General features: G+C 34.2%; 1 protein-coding gene across 1 annotated transcript; it reads right to left on the reverse strand.

The window, feature by feature from the left end:
• Positions 1-597: 597 nt before the first annotated feature.
• LOC100677255 (olfactory receptor 5T2-like) lies at positions 598-2,000 on the reverse strand. Its single transcript, XM_010602633.3, has one exon. The coding sequence runs from the start codon at positions 1,772-1,774 to the stop codon at positions 824-826; it is 951 nt and encodes a 316-aa protein (XP_010600935.2). The 5' UTR covers positions 1,775-2,000; the 3' UTR covers positions 598-823.
• Between the last annotated feature and the right edge of the window lie 11,569 nt (positions 2,001-13,569).

Consider the following 13,569-nt stretch of genomic DNA (forward strand, 5'->3'; position numbering starts at 1 on the left):
TCAGGAGGGATCAGTCCCTGGAAAAAGACACCACACTTGGTAAAGTAGAGGGTTAGCATTTCTTGCACATATTGTTGCTATAAGTCTTGATGGCATCTAACAACAACAACAACAAGCTGAAGACAGATCTGTGGAGATACCCCAACCATGTAAAGCCAGGGGTTGCAGATGTCCTCGTAACCATCCTAGGTCATTATGACCAGCATGAATGGTCTTTGACTGACATACTTAGAACACGTTACTAGGAGAGATCAGTCCCTGAAGAAGGACATTATGCTTAGTAGAGGGTCAGTGAAGAAGAGGCAGACTCTCAACAAGGTGGATTAACACGGTGGCTGCAATCAAGCATAGCACCGATTGTGAGAATGATGCACAACCAGGCAATGTTTCATTCTGTTGCACATGTAGTCGCTATGAGTGGGATCTGACTCAATGGCAACTAACGAAAATGACAACATGCTAAATAAGTATATATATATTTTTCCATTTCCCAGTAGATATTTATAAGAGAAAAAATATATAATACTTTAAAACAAGAATTTATACACGTGTGTGTATATATATATATACACATATGTATGTATATATGCCCATGCACACCTGCACATATACATGTAAATCAGTATGAACATAGAAGCAAATTGATGGCATAGCTTTTCAGTATGTGATAAAATAGCCTAGGATGAGGGTTCTCTATAATTTTTATTTCAAAATTTTGAAGAAGAATAGAAAGACACTAATAAACTGAAACAAAAATTCCATCTTTGTCATATCTTCTTCACATGGAGGCATATGCCATGACTCTTGATTTTTTTTTTCATATTTAGTGCTGAAAACATACTTTATTGATAAGCCAATTTCTCCCAAACCCTTTTTTCATCGCTTCTTTTACATCTTTGTTCCTCAAACTGTAGATAATGGGATTCAGCATGGGTATCATAACACTGTAAAATATTGACATTATCATGTCATGATCCAAAGTAGAGCTGGAACTTGGTCTGACGTACATGAAAAGGATTGTTCCATGAAAAATTGACACTCCAGTTAGGTGAGAGCCACAAATGGAAAACACTTTTTGCCTTCCTTCAGCAGATCGCATTCTCAGAATGGCTAACAAAATGAAACCGTAGGAGATCAGGACAATCAGGATGGTGAATATCTCAATAAAACCCACAACGTAGAAGAGTAGAAGCTGGTTGATGTGAGTGTCAGAACAGGAGATAGCAAGGAGTGGAGGGGTATCACAAAAGACATGTCTGATTTCATTGGATGCACAGAAGGAGAGGCTAAAAGTTGCCACTGTGTGCAAGGTAGCATGCAAAATACCACCAACATATGAAGAAGTGATGAGTGACACATAGACTCTGGGTGACATATTAACTGAATAGAGAAGTGGGTTGTAGATTGCTACATACCGATCATAAGCCATTGCTGCCAAGAGAAAGCATTCTGTGGTCCCAAACATAACACTGAAAAACATTTGTGTTGCACAGCCAAGGAATGAAATGTCTTTATTCTTTGACATAAAACCCACTAACATATTTGGGGTTATCACTGAGGAATAGCAGGCATCCAAGAAAGATAAGACACTCAGAAAATAGTACATGGGGTTGTGGAGCCGGGAGTCCACAATGACCAATACAACCAGTCCTAAATTTCCTATCAGAGTAAAGAGGTAGATTGCTAGAAACAGAAAAAATAAGACGACCTGAAGTTCACGATTGTCTGTGAAGCCCTTCAGTACAAATGTGGTGACTTCTGTGTCATTTTTCATGTTGATACTTCATGAAACAAAAATATTCATGAAGTCATAGTTTGTATTCCTATGACAGGAACGCACATTTTTGTGACTCAAACAAATGTCAACTCTGTGTTCACGTTGATTTTTCAGCCGTGCGTGATTTCCCAGCAGTGACTCCTAAGACAATGAGACAATGAATATAGAGTTAGTACCCCCAGAGCTCTGCAGAATCAAATGGAAAAGGCATTTAGTCATTGACTAAAATTATGCCCCTCCGAAATTAATTGGGCTAATTTAGTTATTAAAACACATTTGTTAAAATCATGTCATTTTGTAAATAAGTGGGTTAACTAGGTTATTTACTAGACAGTTATTTATTCAAGAAAATTTCATGAGACAGTTTATCAAAGGACAGAGCATTAGAGTAGAACATCAGAGTTCTAGCTTTTTCGGCAATTGTCTAAAATTATTTGCTACAATCTTCTCACCTGTAAAATGATATTAATGTTTACCTCACAAGGTTGGGATAGAAATTGAAAGAGAAAAATAGTGAAATGTAATCTTTAAAATAATTAAAAGTATGAAATGTGTTGAATCATGTTCATCCTATAGAGTAGCACTCGCCGGTATCATAACATTTAATGAGCTACTCTCTGAATATTCTCCAGTTTCAGTAGTCATCCTTGGGTTTTGCAGAACAGGATTTATCAGGATGGTTTTTGGGGAAAGATTCACTGTGACTGAATTAAAAACGTATATGACAGCTTACGTTTCATTCAAACATCTTTCTTAAATTCAGTATACTGCGTTGCCCTTTTTTGGCTACATGCTTGACTATTTGTATTTTTGACAATCTATATGTTTTTCTTTTTACGCTAATATTTATGATGAAAATGAAAGAAATTAATGAAGAGTTAAAAAGAAAAAAAAAAAAAACAACACACAAGAAGAAATCATGACACTCATGATTTCAAAGTATTTTCTTCCAAGATAATTTCTTTCAAGGTTTTACACCTGTTTATGTGTTGATGATTGTGGACTCAGTGAAATAATAGCTAAGTAACTATTATCTAGGTATTAAAAATAATTATCTATCTTGTAGATAACCCCGTGGCTAAACAAATAAGAGTCAAAGAGTTATCTGGTTGGAGGATATATATTAAAAATTAAAAAAATATTTTATTATAATTTTTGTTTTTAGACATTCTCTCCAAACTTCATCTTAAATTACTGTAATTTACTGATTAGGAATTTTGAATCAGTTTTATGGATTCATAATCTGCTACAAATTATAACCTATAAAATATTTAAATTCATAATCTAAGTCTAGCTCCAGTTTTAATACATTGATAAGGATCTCTCAATAAGAGATAGAACCATTTAGATTAGAGTGATTAAAGGAGAAAAAATCCAAATATCTACAATATCCTTGAAAAAATAACGTCAGAATTACCTAGGAAAATTGCCAGTATTTAGAGAAAATATTTCCTTAGGAATTTTATAAAGAACAAAGTTAGAGGAAAAAAAAAATACTCAAGTAATTTGACAGTAACGACAATATATTTTAGATTGAATTCTCTTTCCTGGAAGTAAAAATTTAAGACAAAGCATATTAGAAGACCTAACCCATTTATTTTAATTATCCAAATATGTATCAGTGACTATAGCACCATAAAATGTTTATAAATATGTCATTTTATTAAAAAAACTCTTTCACTACCTAATTGAGAAATTCCTGAATACATTTCTTAGTTTGAGAAATCTCATATATGGGGGTAGAGATGAACATGGGTATTAATAAAGGGATAATGAAGCAAAAATATCTAAGTAAATAAGATAAAAATAGTCAATAAATATCAAATATAAACAATGATGAATGATGAAGAAAATCAATGCATTATATTTTTAAAAATATTATTATGAGCCTGAGGAAAAAGGTGATTTCTAATACAACCCCTGACGTCAGTTCAACAGTGTGCCTGAATTCACAATAGTACAAGGTAAATAACATAGGATTTAGAATCTGAAAATACCTGCTCATCACTCAGTTTGGTGATTAGAAAATGTGTGTGATGTTAGATTTTCTCTCTGAAGTTTAGTCTTCTTTAAATTGGCAAAAAAGTTTAATGACCAACCTATTCAGACACAATTTGGGTGTGTATACACACACAAACACACACACATGCAATTTTCTTTAAATATTTCAATTTTTGGTTACAAATGAAACAGATATATATAACTGAAATTTTGTCATCAGATGTATTTATTTCAAAAATTAAATTTGGGTCACAAAATTCACATTTTAATGAAAACATTGAAAAATGTATGCACCCCGAGAATTAAGTACACGTAAAAAAAAAAAAAAAAAAATTTTTTTTTTATAATACCAATATGCCCTCAAACATTATTTTGTCAGGATCAAACCAAATGAATCATATTATGATTAAAAAGTCCTTTAAAGGTGGATTTAATCATATTCTTCTGCCTTTGCATATCAAAAAATGGTATAATTTCTGTTAATAAGATTTCATAAACATAACATAAGCTTATTTTTTAGAGAGTAGGAGTTTTGTGAATTGTGTGATCCAGTGGTAAGAATAAAAGTTACACAGGTTATAACAACTATATTCATCTTATAACAGTGGTCTTAATTTGGCTTTCTATAAAGAAAATGTTAAAAGAAAAAAAAAAGAGAGAAGAAATGTTAAGCACTTGAGTTAAACTTCTCTGGAAACTAGCTTTTCTGCTATATGTCAAAATAAAAGTTATACTGAGTATGACTGTCTATGTTAGCACATTTGGAAAGGGGTCAAAGTCGTAAAGAGAAAGTGATTATGATTATTGACGAATTTAATAGGCTCAATTTTAAGAAATTAATGTAAAGTCACTTCCATAAATATCATTTTAAGATAAAGAAGATAACTCTAGATATCTTGGGCCCAACACTTATAATGCAAAGGGAAGAAATAATAACAGCCATCATTTGTTGAGCACTTGGTGTGAGAATGAAATTTTCTGCACAATACTTTTTAGTGTATTTATAGCAATCCTCACAACTTATAAGTACCAGAACCAAGATTCAACCCCATCTCTCCCTGATCCCAAAGTGTACATATCTTCCATCCTTTTCTACTGCCTCTTGGAACCCTACTGGGGAAGTGGTTAAAGACTTTGGTGGCTATCCAAAAGGTCATCAGTTAGAATCCACCAGCCACTCTTTTGAAACCCTATCAGGCAATTCTACTCTGTCCTAATGGGTCACTATGAGTCCAGATTTACTCACTGGCAATGGATTATTTGGTTTTGGTTCTATACTGCCTCCTATTACACGATGGCTTAATTCTGCAACTGTCCCTTCCCGCCATGATAAATAAAATCAAACACGATTCTTACAGTGTTTGGGTATCTTTCAAGTCATCAAAAACAGAGAAATATTATGAAGTAATAATCTGATGTGACATCTAGTTGTAAAAGCTAGTAAAATAAATGTCAATTATTTATTTCCCCCTCATTATTTATATCCAAATATAACCCTGCAGGCAGATGAATAGTTCAAATATTCTTGTTTTCTATTGACATATTAAATTTAGACCTTTCTTCTCACTGTTCTTATTTGAAGTGTATGGCTTTCTTTCATCAGGAAAATTAAAGCATACATTCAATTTGGAGTCTATTATTTACCTCTATAAGCATATCTTTCATATTTTCTCTGTTCTTTTCTAGGAAGTATGGGTTTTAAATTATTGGGTAGAAATCTGAAAAAATCAGATTTTGACAGATATATAATAATCACCAATGAAATAGGGAAAAAATAAAGTTTTCAATACTGGGGACTTCACAGTCTAGTCTACCTGGATAGTCTAGGATATGTCTCCTAAATATTCTGCAAATGATCTGATATGTTCTCTTACCTGAAGAATAGCAAGTGCAGGTTTAGATACATCATGAACATGTTTTATTTAGATCTTTTATATTTGCTTACTCAGCTGCTAATGAAATCCATAGGAGATTCCCAGAGGGGAATATTCCCCAATTATCTTTTGGCTCAAAATAGCAACGTAATGATTTACTCAATGTTAAGGAAATAAATAGTTCTTGAATAATACACCAAATCTTGACTTTTGTTGACTAAATAAAGTTCTTTGGAGTCTGATTTAAAATGATGGCTTAGGGGAAAATTATGTTTTAACATTAGATAATAAATTGTAAGATATTAGACATAATCTTGTATCATAGCTCTAATGCTGGGTCAGCACTTAGCTTCTCTGAGACCCTCATACTGGCAATACAACCCATTTTATATTGCAAAAAACCAGTAAATATAGTAAAGTATAATAAGTAAAACTGCGATATATCAATTCCAGAATATAGCACAAGGGTTTATAGACATCCATATTCATGATATTTCTACATTGCTGAAATTAAAATGTGTTTGAAGTAAATAAGGCATAGATTTGGAGTTTCTTTAAAGGCATCTCAGTCAAGTGATAAGAAATGTACAAAAATGTCTAGCTTTATAGAGAAAACAAACAAACAAACAAAAACAGTGCTATTGAAGAAGGTATCAAATGTTTAATGACCTGGAGTACACTATAAGTCATGTATTTTGTGAATCTTGAACGACAAATTCTAATCTGTAGTTTTCTCAGATGAAATAGTAATAGCACAGACAATAGAGATTACATTTGTGTAATTCCTTTATAGTGAAAGAGTAAACAACAACAACAAAAAAAAAAAACAAATACTATAAAAAAGATGAATCCAAGACAAAGGAAGCAGAAGAAAATTAAAGAAATTTCTTATTAAAAACTCATAATTTCTTTCATTATTGTATCACACACACATTCAAACACACACTAAACCCATGCTCATATGCACACGCATACTCACATGCACCCACGAGTAGGACCTAAAAAAAATGTAACACTGATAGACAAGCAAGGACCAACAGCATGTCTAACAACAGCATGTCTAATTTTCTACAGTTTTCCAGATGCTTCTAATGGGAAGCCAGGTTGGGAGTAACAGGTCTTGTGAAATTTGAAGTCTGGCATAACTTGAATAACCTTTCATATATTTATTCAAAAGTCTTTTTGAGACATTACTATGTGTCAAGGAAACAACAAATAAACAATAGGAGACGTTATAAGCATTATGAAGAGAAGCAAAGCTGAGACAAGGGATAAAGTAAGGCTTTGAGGGGATCAGATATATTTTACAGAGGGTGTGGTATGAACCTCTATGATGAGGTGACACAGGAAACAAAATCTGAATAAAGTGATGCAACATGACATTGAGAATTCTTGTCAATTTTCACATTTAAAGGGTGCATAGAAAATAGAGATTATGGCATTTCAGTAAACTCTCTATTATGAAAGAGCCAAAGAAATTAAAATACTAAAAATAAATTTTTGTAAGCAGAAGGTAATTAAAGAAATTTCTTATTAGTTAACTCAGAATCTCCCCTAAAGCACTTCCTTAAAAAGTCTCCTACACACAACAAACAAGCACAAGCAAAGAGGAAAGTGAAAGAACAAAAAGGATGATTTTGACAAACTTAAACCACAAAGGGCCTCCATTAACCCCAGCATAAGTATTTTAAGGCATCAAGGCTCCCATGGCAGCGGGTACAGTGTAAATGGCAAAGAGAAGTATTAACTTTTTTTTTAGTATTAGCCCTGCAAACTTCATAACCAGCCTCGGAAAGGAGAGAGCAATTCACCGTATGGGAATCTCAGCAATATCAACCAGGAAAAATGGGAAAAACCTCCTGGCTTCCACTTGCAGGTTGATGACTTCTCCTCTCTCCTCACCTAAACCTACAGCAAAGAATCACAAAAGGATCCTGGGAGACTCAGATGGTGCTCTGGGTCATTGAAGATTTCAGAAATAAGCATTACGCACTTTCTTCCAAAAAGACAAGGCTTCACTGGGAGGAAAAATGCCTGAGAGGAGAATTTAAGTTGAGCAGGGAGACTGGGAAGGAAAGTTTCAAATAAGGGAGGGGGCATTCTACAAGATGTAGGTTTCAGAAAGGATGGTTACAGCAACATATACTTTCTAATGCAAAGTATCACTTAGGAAGATAAGACCTATAGATCTATGGGACTCAGTACCCCCAAAGCCTCTCTCATGCTATCTTCTTGTCACTGTCTACTCTGTGAAAGTAACTCCTACTCTGAAGAGAAGATTAATTTATGTTTTAGCTGCTTTTAAAGTCAGGGTTATTGATTTTTAATACAAACACAGAAAAATTCACCATTTATAGGAACTGGGTTTTTTTTTTTTTTTTGCTTTTTAAAAAAAATGGACAGTGTTGCAACTGATATGTGGCCAATGGTTTGGTTGCATGATCAGGGATTTGGAAGGAACATAATTGGAAAATTGGTAAAAAAAGATATCTAGGGAAGAGATATGTGGATATCTCTTCTGAATGAGCAAAAAAATGTGAAGATGTTTTTGTTCCCTGTGAATACTCACCACTGAGTGACCTCAGCAAAGGAGGGTTTTAGAAGTGAAGTTAATAGGATGACCTGTTCTGTGGATACCAGTCAGCTTCTTTCCCCAGCCACTCCTGTCATTTCCCGATGGGCTCATGGACAGAGTGTTCATGGCTGCAGTCATGGAGGTTACACACGAGTTCAGTGACAAGAACTTTCACTCACCAAAGTCAAACTGCCTAGGGCTACTGCTGAGAGCACAATCTACAAGAAGCAGAAACCAACATTGAGTGTCCAATATGATGCCATCCCACTGAGCCAGCTAGCTACCTGATGGCCGATTGATTACATTGGACAGCTCCCATCATGGAAAAGACAGTGTTTTCCTTACTGGACTAGATACTTAGTTTGAATATGGGTTTGCTTTTCCTATACACAGTACTTCTGCCAAAAATACTATCCATGGAAGTACAGAATCCCTAAACCCACTATGACTAGATTCCACACGACATTGTTTCTGATCTATAGATTAGTATCTGAGATTTCAAAGGCAAGAAAAGACCCTGCACATCTCAAAAATTTGACCTTTCGTTCTAGCCAATATCTGGTATTCTAACATTCTATCACATAGAATATTAACAGCTATTAGTATAAAACTTGTCTCTCATAACTTTCTATCCATTTGTTTATTGTATAAACATGTGTATTAATATTTTATCTCTTGTATTAAGCTTTCAATGAGCTTATATATATCACTCATAGAACAAGAAATCTAGGACCTTATAATTCAGATGAGAAATTATTTGTATTGAACTAAGTCTGACATATGTTATACTTTCATATTATTTAATAATACATAGGTTTACAAGATTTTGAGATAATTAAGCAGGCTATATTCCCAGAAGGAAGAAACTGGGTTATATGAAATTTAATTTATTTACCAATGACACATAGCTGATTAACATCAGAGCTAAGGCTATGTTATGTGTCACCGGATTTATTTTCCAGTCCTATGCCATAAACTTTTCCACTAAGGGATCAGTTTTCCAGAGGCCCAAGTAATTCATTTAATCATTTTTACGAAGTATTTCGTTCTTACAGAGCCATTCTGTTGTTATTGCAGGAAAAAAAAAAAAAAAAAAAAGCTTGTTATTTTTATGTCCAAAGAGAGTCAGCATTCTCTCTCCTTGGTTAATCCCCTATGGACTAAAAGAAGAGCTCAAGAAACTGGTATAAAAATCCAAACCCAATCATGGCATACTTTAATTGAGTTAGAAGTTCAGGTCCACAGGTAAGAGGAAAAAATTTTATCACTTACAAAATATTTTAGAAGATTGAACCTTTAATCTCCAACTAGAGTATACGCCTAGTTTTAAAAGTAAATTTGTTTTAGGTGATTCTGGTTAACTCAGACTTGTATTAAAAATTGAATGTTTCCTGAGAACATAGCAAAGAAAACAGAAAGGACTCCCTACGTATTTTGGTCAATAGAGGTTTAAATCAGAAATTTGCTTTGATTTTCTTTATGGATGATAATCAGAGTAGGAGTAGTAGAATGAAGGGCTATAAAAAAAAAAAAAAGATTGTGAGAATGGTGCAGGACTGGGTAGTTTTTCATTCTGTTGCACAACAGGTCACTATGAGTCAGACCCCACTCGATGACACCTACAAACAACAAATTTAAAAATCAGAGAAACTATTAAAGGGAGAGAAAATTAGCTTTCAATCAGCATTTGGTTATATGCTACTTTGATATGATATATATATCACACACATACATATTGTCTCACTGAGGGACATAAATTATTTTAAAACTTATTTTTCTCTACCAGCCATTTTCAATATATATATATTTATGTGTATATGTACATAATTTAATAATTTCATGGCCTATTTAAGCTGGATGACTTTAAAAAATAACTCAAATATGTGAGGATGTTATTTTACATTATTTCTAGAGGCTGGTAGCTCCAGAATAACATGGCACAGTGGGATTACAGTATGATTAAGCAGAAATAGTTTAGACTCTGGAATCAAAGAAATCTGGGGCGAATCCTTGCTTTGCTAATGTAATGGATTGAATTATGTCCCCCCAAAATGTGCATCTACTTGGTTAGGCCATGTGTGGTTTGTCTTCCATTTTGTGATTTTCGTATGTGTTATAAATCATAATCCCTGACTGAGGTTAAAAGGATTAGGGTGGGATGTAATACTCTTGCTCAGGTCATGTCCCTGATCCAATGTAAACAGAGTTTCCCTGGGGTGTGGTCTGCACCACCTTTTGCCTTACAAGATATAAGAGGTAGGCAAAGCAAGCAGAAATTTGGTGACCTCATACCACCAAGAAAGCAGCATCGGGAGCAGAGCACATCCTTTGGACCTACGGTCCCTGGCCTGAGAAACTCCTAGACCAGGGGAAGATTGAGGACAAAGACCTTCCTCCAGAGCCAACAGAGACAGAAAGCCTGCCCTTGGAGCCATTGCCCTGAATTCGGACTTTTATCCTACTTTATTTACCATGAGGAAATAAATTTCTCTTTGTTAAAGCCATCTACCTGTGGTATTTCTGTTATAGCAGCACTAGATGACTAAGGCAGCTAGTAACTATCTGTGTGACCTTGGTCAAGTTTTATATCTAGCTGGAACTCAGTTCTTTCTCTCATCTGTAAAAGAATGCTAAACTATTTAGTTTTCAGGGTGCTATGTAGATTATGTACAGAATGTACAAAAAATTCCTAACCCCTTGAACCCACTTAATAACATGTGGTAGCCCCTATCATAGCTTTCTTTCTTCTCAAGCCTAGTCTTTGTAGTACTTTTCTCATTGACATCTGGTACTTTATGTTTTCTGACTTTGTGACTCTGTGAGAGTTGAGGAACTGATTTCTTTCAGTCTTCCAGATGGAACATGTTTTGTTTTAAAAAAAAATTCAGAATCTATGTTTTTGAGTTCCTTGCCACTATAACCTCTTTAAGTGAAATCAGCTAGTCATAAACACAACTGACCATTTGTCATCTTATCGATTCTGACTCATGGCAACGCCATGTGCGTGAGAGTAGAACTGTGCTCTGTAAGATTTTCAGTAGCTGATTTTTCAGAAGTAGATGGCCGGGTCTTTCTTCTGAGGTCCCTCCGAGTGGATACGAATGTCCAAAATTTTGGTTAGCAGCCTAGTGTCTTAACCATTTGCACCACTCATGAATGTTGACTTAAACACCAACAGTTCTGACTTCTTGAAAGATTAGCTAACAGAAATGCCTCTTCGAAGAAGCTTGGGGGCAAGTAGATAAACCTCATACTTTTTCCTCTGTCGAGTCTCCGTTCCCTATAGTGAAGTAGATAATTACTCTAGTAGGATCTGACTTGGTATAAAACATACTTTCATTCTTACATCACATTCTTGCTCTACAGACAAGAACAGACCATCACGGGTGTCCCAAAATTAAATTACAAACAGTATCCAGAGAATTTAAGGAAAAGACACTATTATTTCACTGACAAGCCCAAAGGCAGAATGCAGTGATGGAGACACATTTTTACAATCCTTTACAGATTACAAAATATGGAGTCCTGGTGACACAGTGGTTAAGTACTACGGCAATTAACCAAACGTTTAGCAGTTTGAATCCACCAGCCACTCCTTGGAAGCTCTATGGGACAGTCGTACTTTGTCCTATAGGGTTACTGTGGGTCGGAATCTACTTAATGGGAAAAAGTTTTTTTTTTTTTTTTTTGGTTTTTTACATCATAGGATATTAGGATTTATTGAGCTTAATTTCAATAAATTGATATTTTAATACCTATTTAGGTCATATAACAAACAAGTATAACAAAAACACTTTAGATTCTGGTTTGGGATTCATTCATTGCTCAAAGCTTTGACAAAAAAAAATTAATTTTAGAATTCCCTATTTTTTTATTTTAGATAAAATATGGAAGGCTTATTTAAGTAGTACGTGCTTTTTACATATAATAAAAAAATTGAATTAAAAATATATTAATATGTTTCATGAATAAGCGCTCTGCATGAGTACCACGTTCATGTAGTTTATCAGCATATATCTCAATCATTTTGTTGAACTTACCCATTCTTTCATACAGGAAGGAAGAAGGATGGCCTTATTTTCCCAGCTGACACTGGCACTGGGTGCTATTTCTGAGATTTTAATAAAAGTTTTTGAGTCTAAATACAGTGCTCTTAACTTTCCACCATTGCTGTCTTGTGTCAGAGCCATCAGTGAAGTGATGGTTAGAATCACAGGCTAGCTGTCATTTCTTCTGTTTCTGTTCCCACCTAAAAAAAAGTCAAGCTTTATTTTGCAGTTGATTTTGCAATGAATTTCTTTAGTAGACAACTTACTGGCATGTTTTTTTTTTTTCAAAATTTGGTTGTATAATTTTAATTTTCCTTCACTGTGCTTCTTCCTCTCTACCTGGTTTCTATTTTATTCCTGTCTCTCACCAGTAAATATTTTTGTTTGTGTTGCATGGATTCTTGAAAGAGTGAGATGGGAAAAGCGCAGAGGTAGAGAGAGACAGAGAAAGAGGATGGGGGATTTTTTAAATATAAATGCATTTTTTGTGATGTGCCCAAAATATATGAATATATATTTATCTATTATTTCATGACTTTATTAACTATCATATCCATTCAAACACAATTAAAATATTATAAGATATTTGCATGTACGTTCTAAAAGTTATATATGAACTGCCTGCTAAGACAACTTGAAAGGTTAGTCTAACTTCATCGATTTTCTAGTCATATGAGAACATTTTAAATTAAATAATTTTAATAAGTTTTTTCTCATTTAAATGTAATCCAATCTTGTGAGATACATGGTGTTGCTCTCATTTTATCCTAGTGGGTGTTAAGGAAAGGCATTCATAAACACTGTAGATAATTTGAGTACTCTAGGGTTTACTTACATGTATAAAGTGTTTGGATTTAAAAAGCCCTCTATTCATTCTTCCTTGTCAATTTTAAAATATGGTGATTTGAGAACCGCAGAAATTAGCAGGTTTGTTTGCTTGTTTGCTATTAACATGAGAAACTCAGCCAACAAATGTAAGAAGCCATTTATTTATTTTATTTAAACAGGAAATTACATCCAGATGGGCCCAGCCAATCACTGCCTATTCCATCACTCTCTAGGATATTATCATGCCCTTCTAAGAAACAAACATGAAGATGGAACTGAATGCTCTCTGTTTCACAGAATATTGCATTTATGAGTTGTCATCGAGTCCTTTCCAACTCAAAGCAATCCTGAGCCTGTCAGAATAGAACTGTGCTCTGTAGGATTTTCAAGACTGATTTTTGGTAGTAGATTATCAGTCCTTTCTTCTGACGTGCCTCTGGATGGAATTGAACCACCAAACTTTGA

This window comes from Loxodonta africana, chromosome 7 (genome assembly GCF_030014295.1).
Source record: "Loxodonta africana isolate mLoxAfr1 chromosome 7, mLoxAfr1.hap2, whole genome shotgun sequence".
Classification (NCBI taxonomy): domain Eukaryota; kingdom Metazoa; phylum Chordata; class Mammalia; order Proboscidea; family Elephantidae; genus Loxodonta; species Loxodonta africana.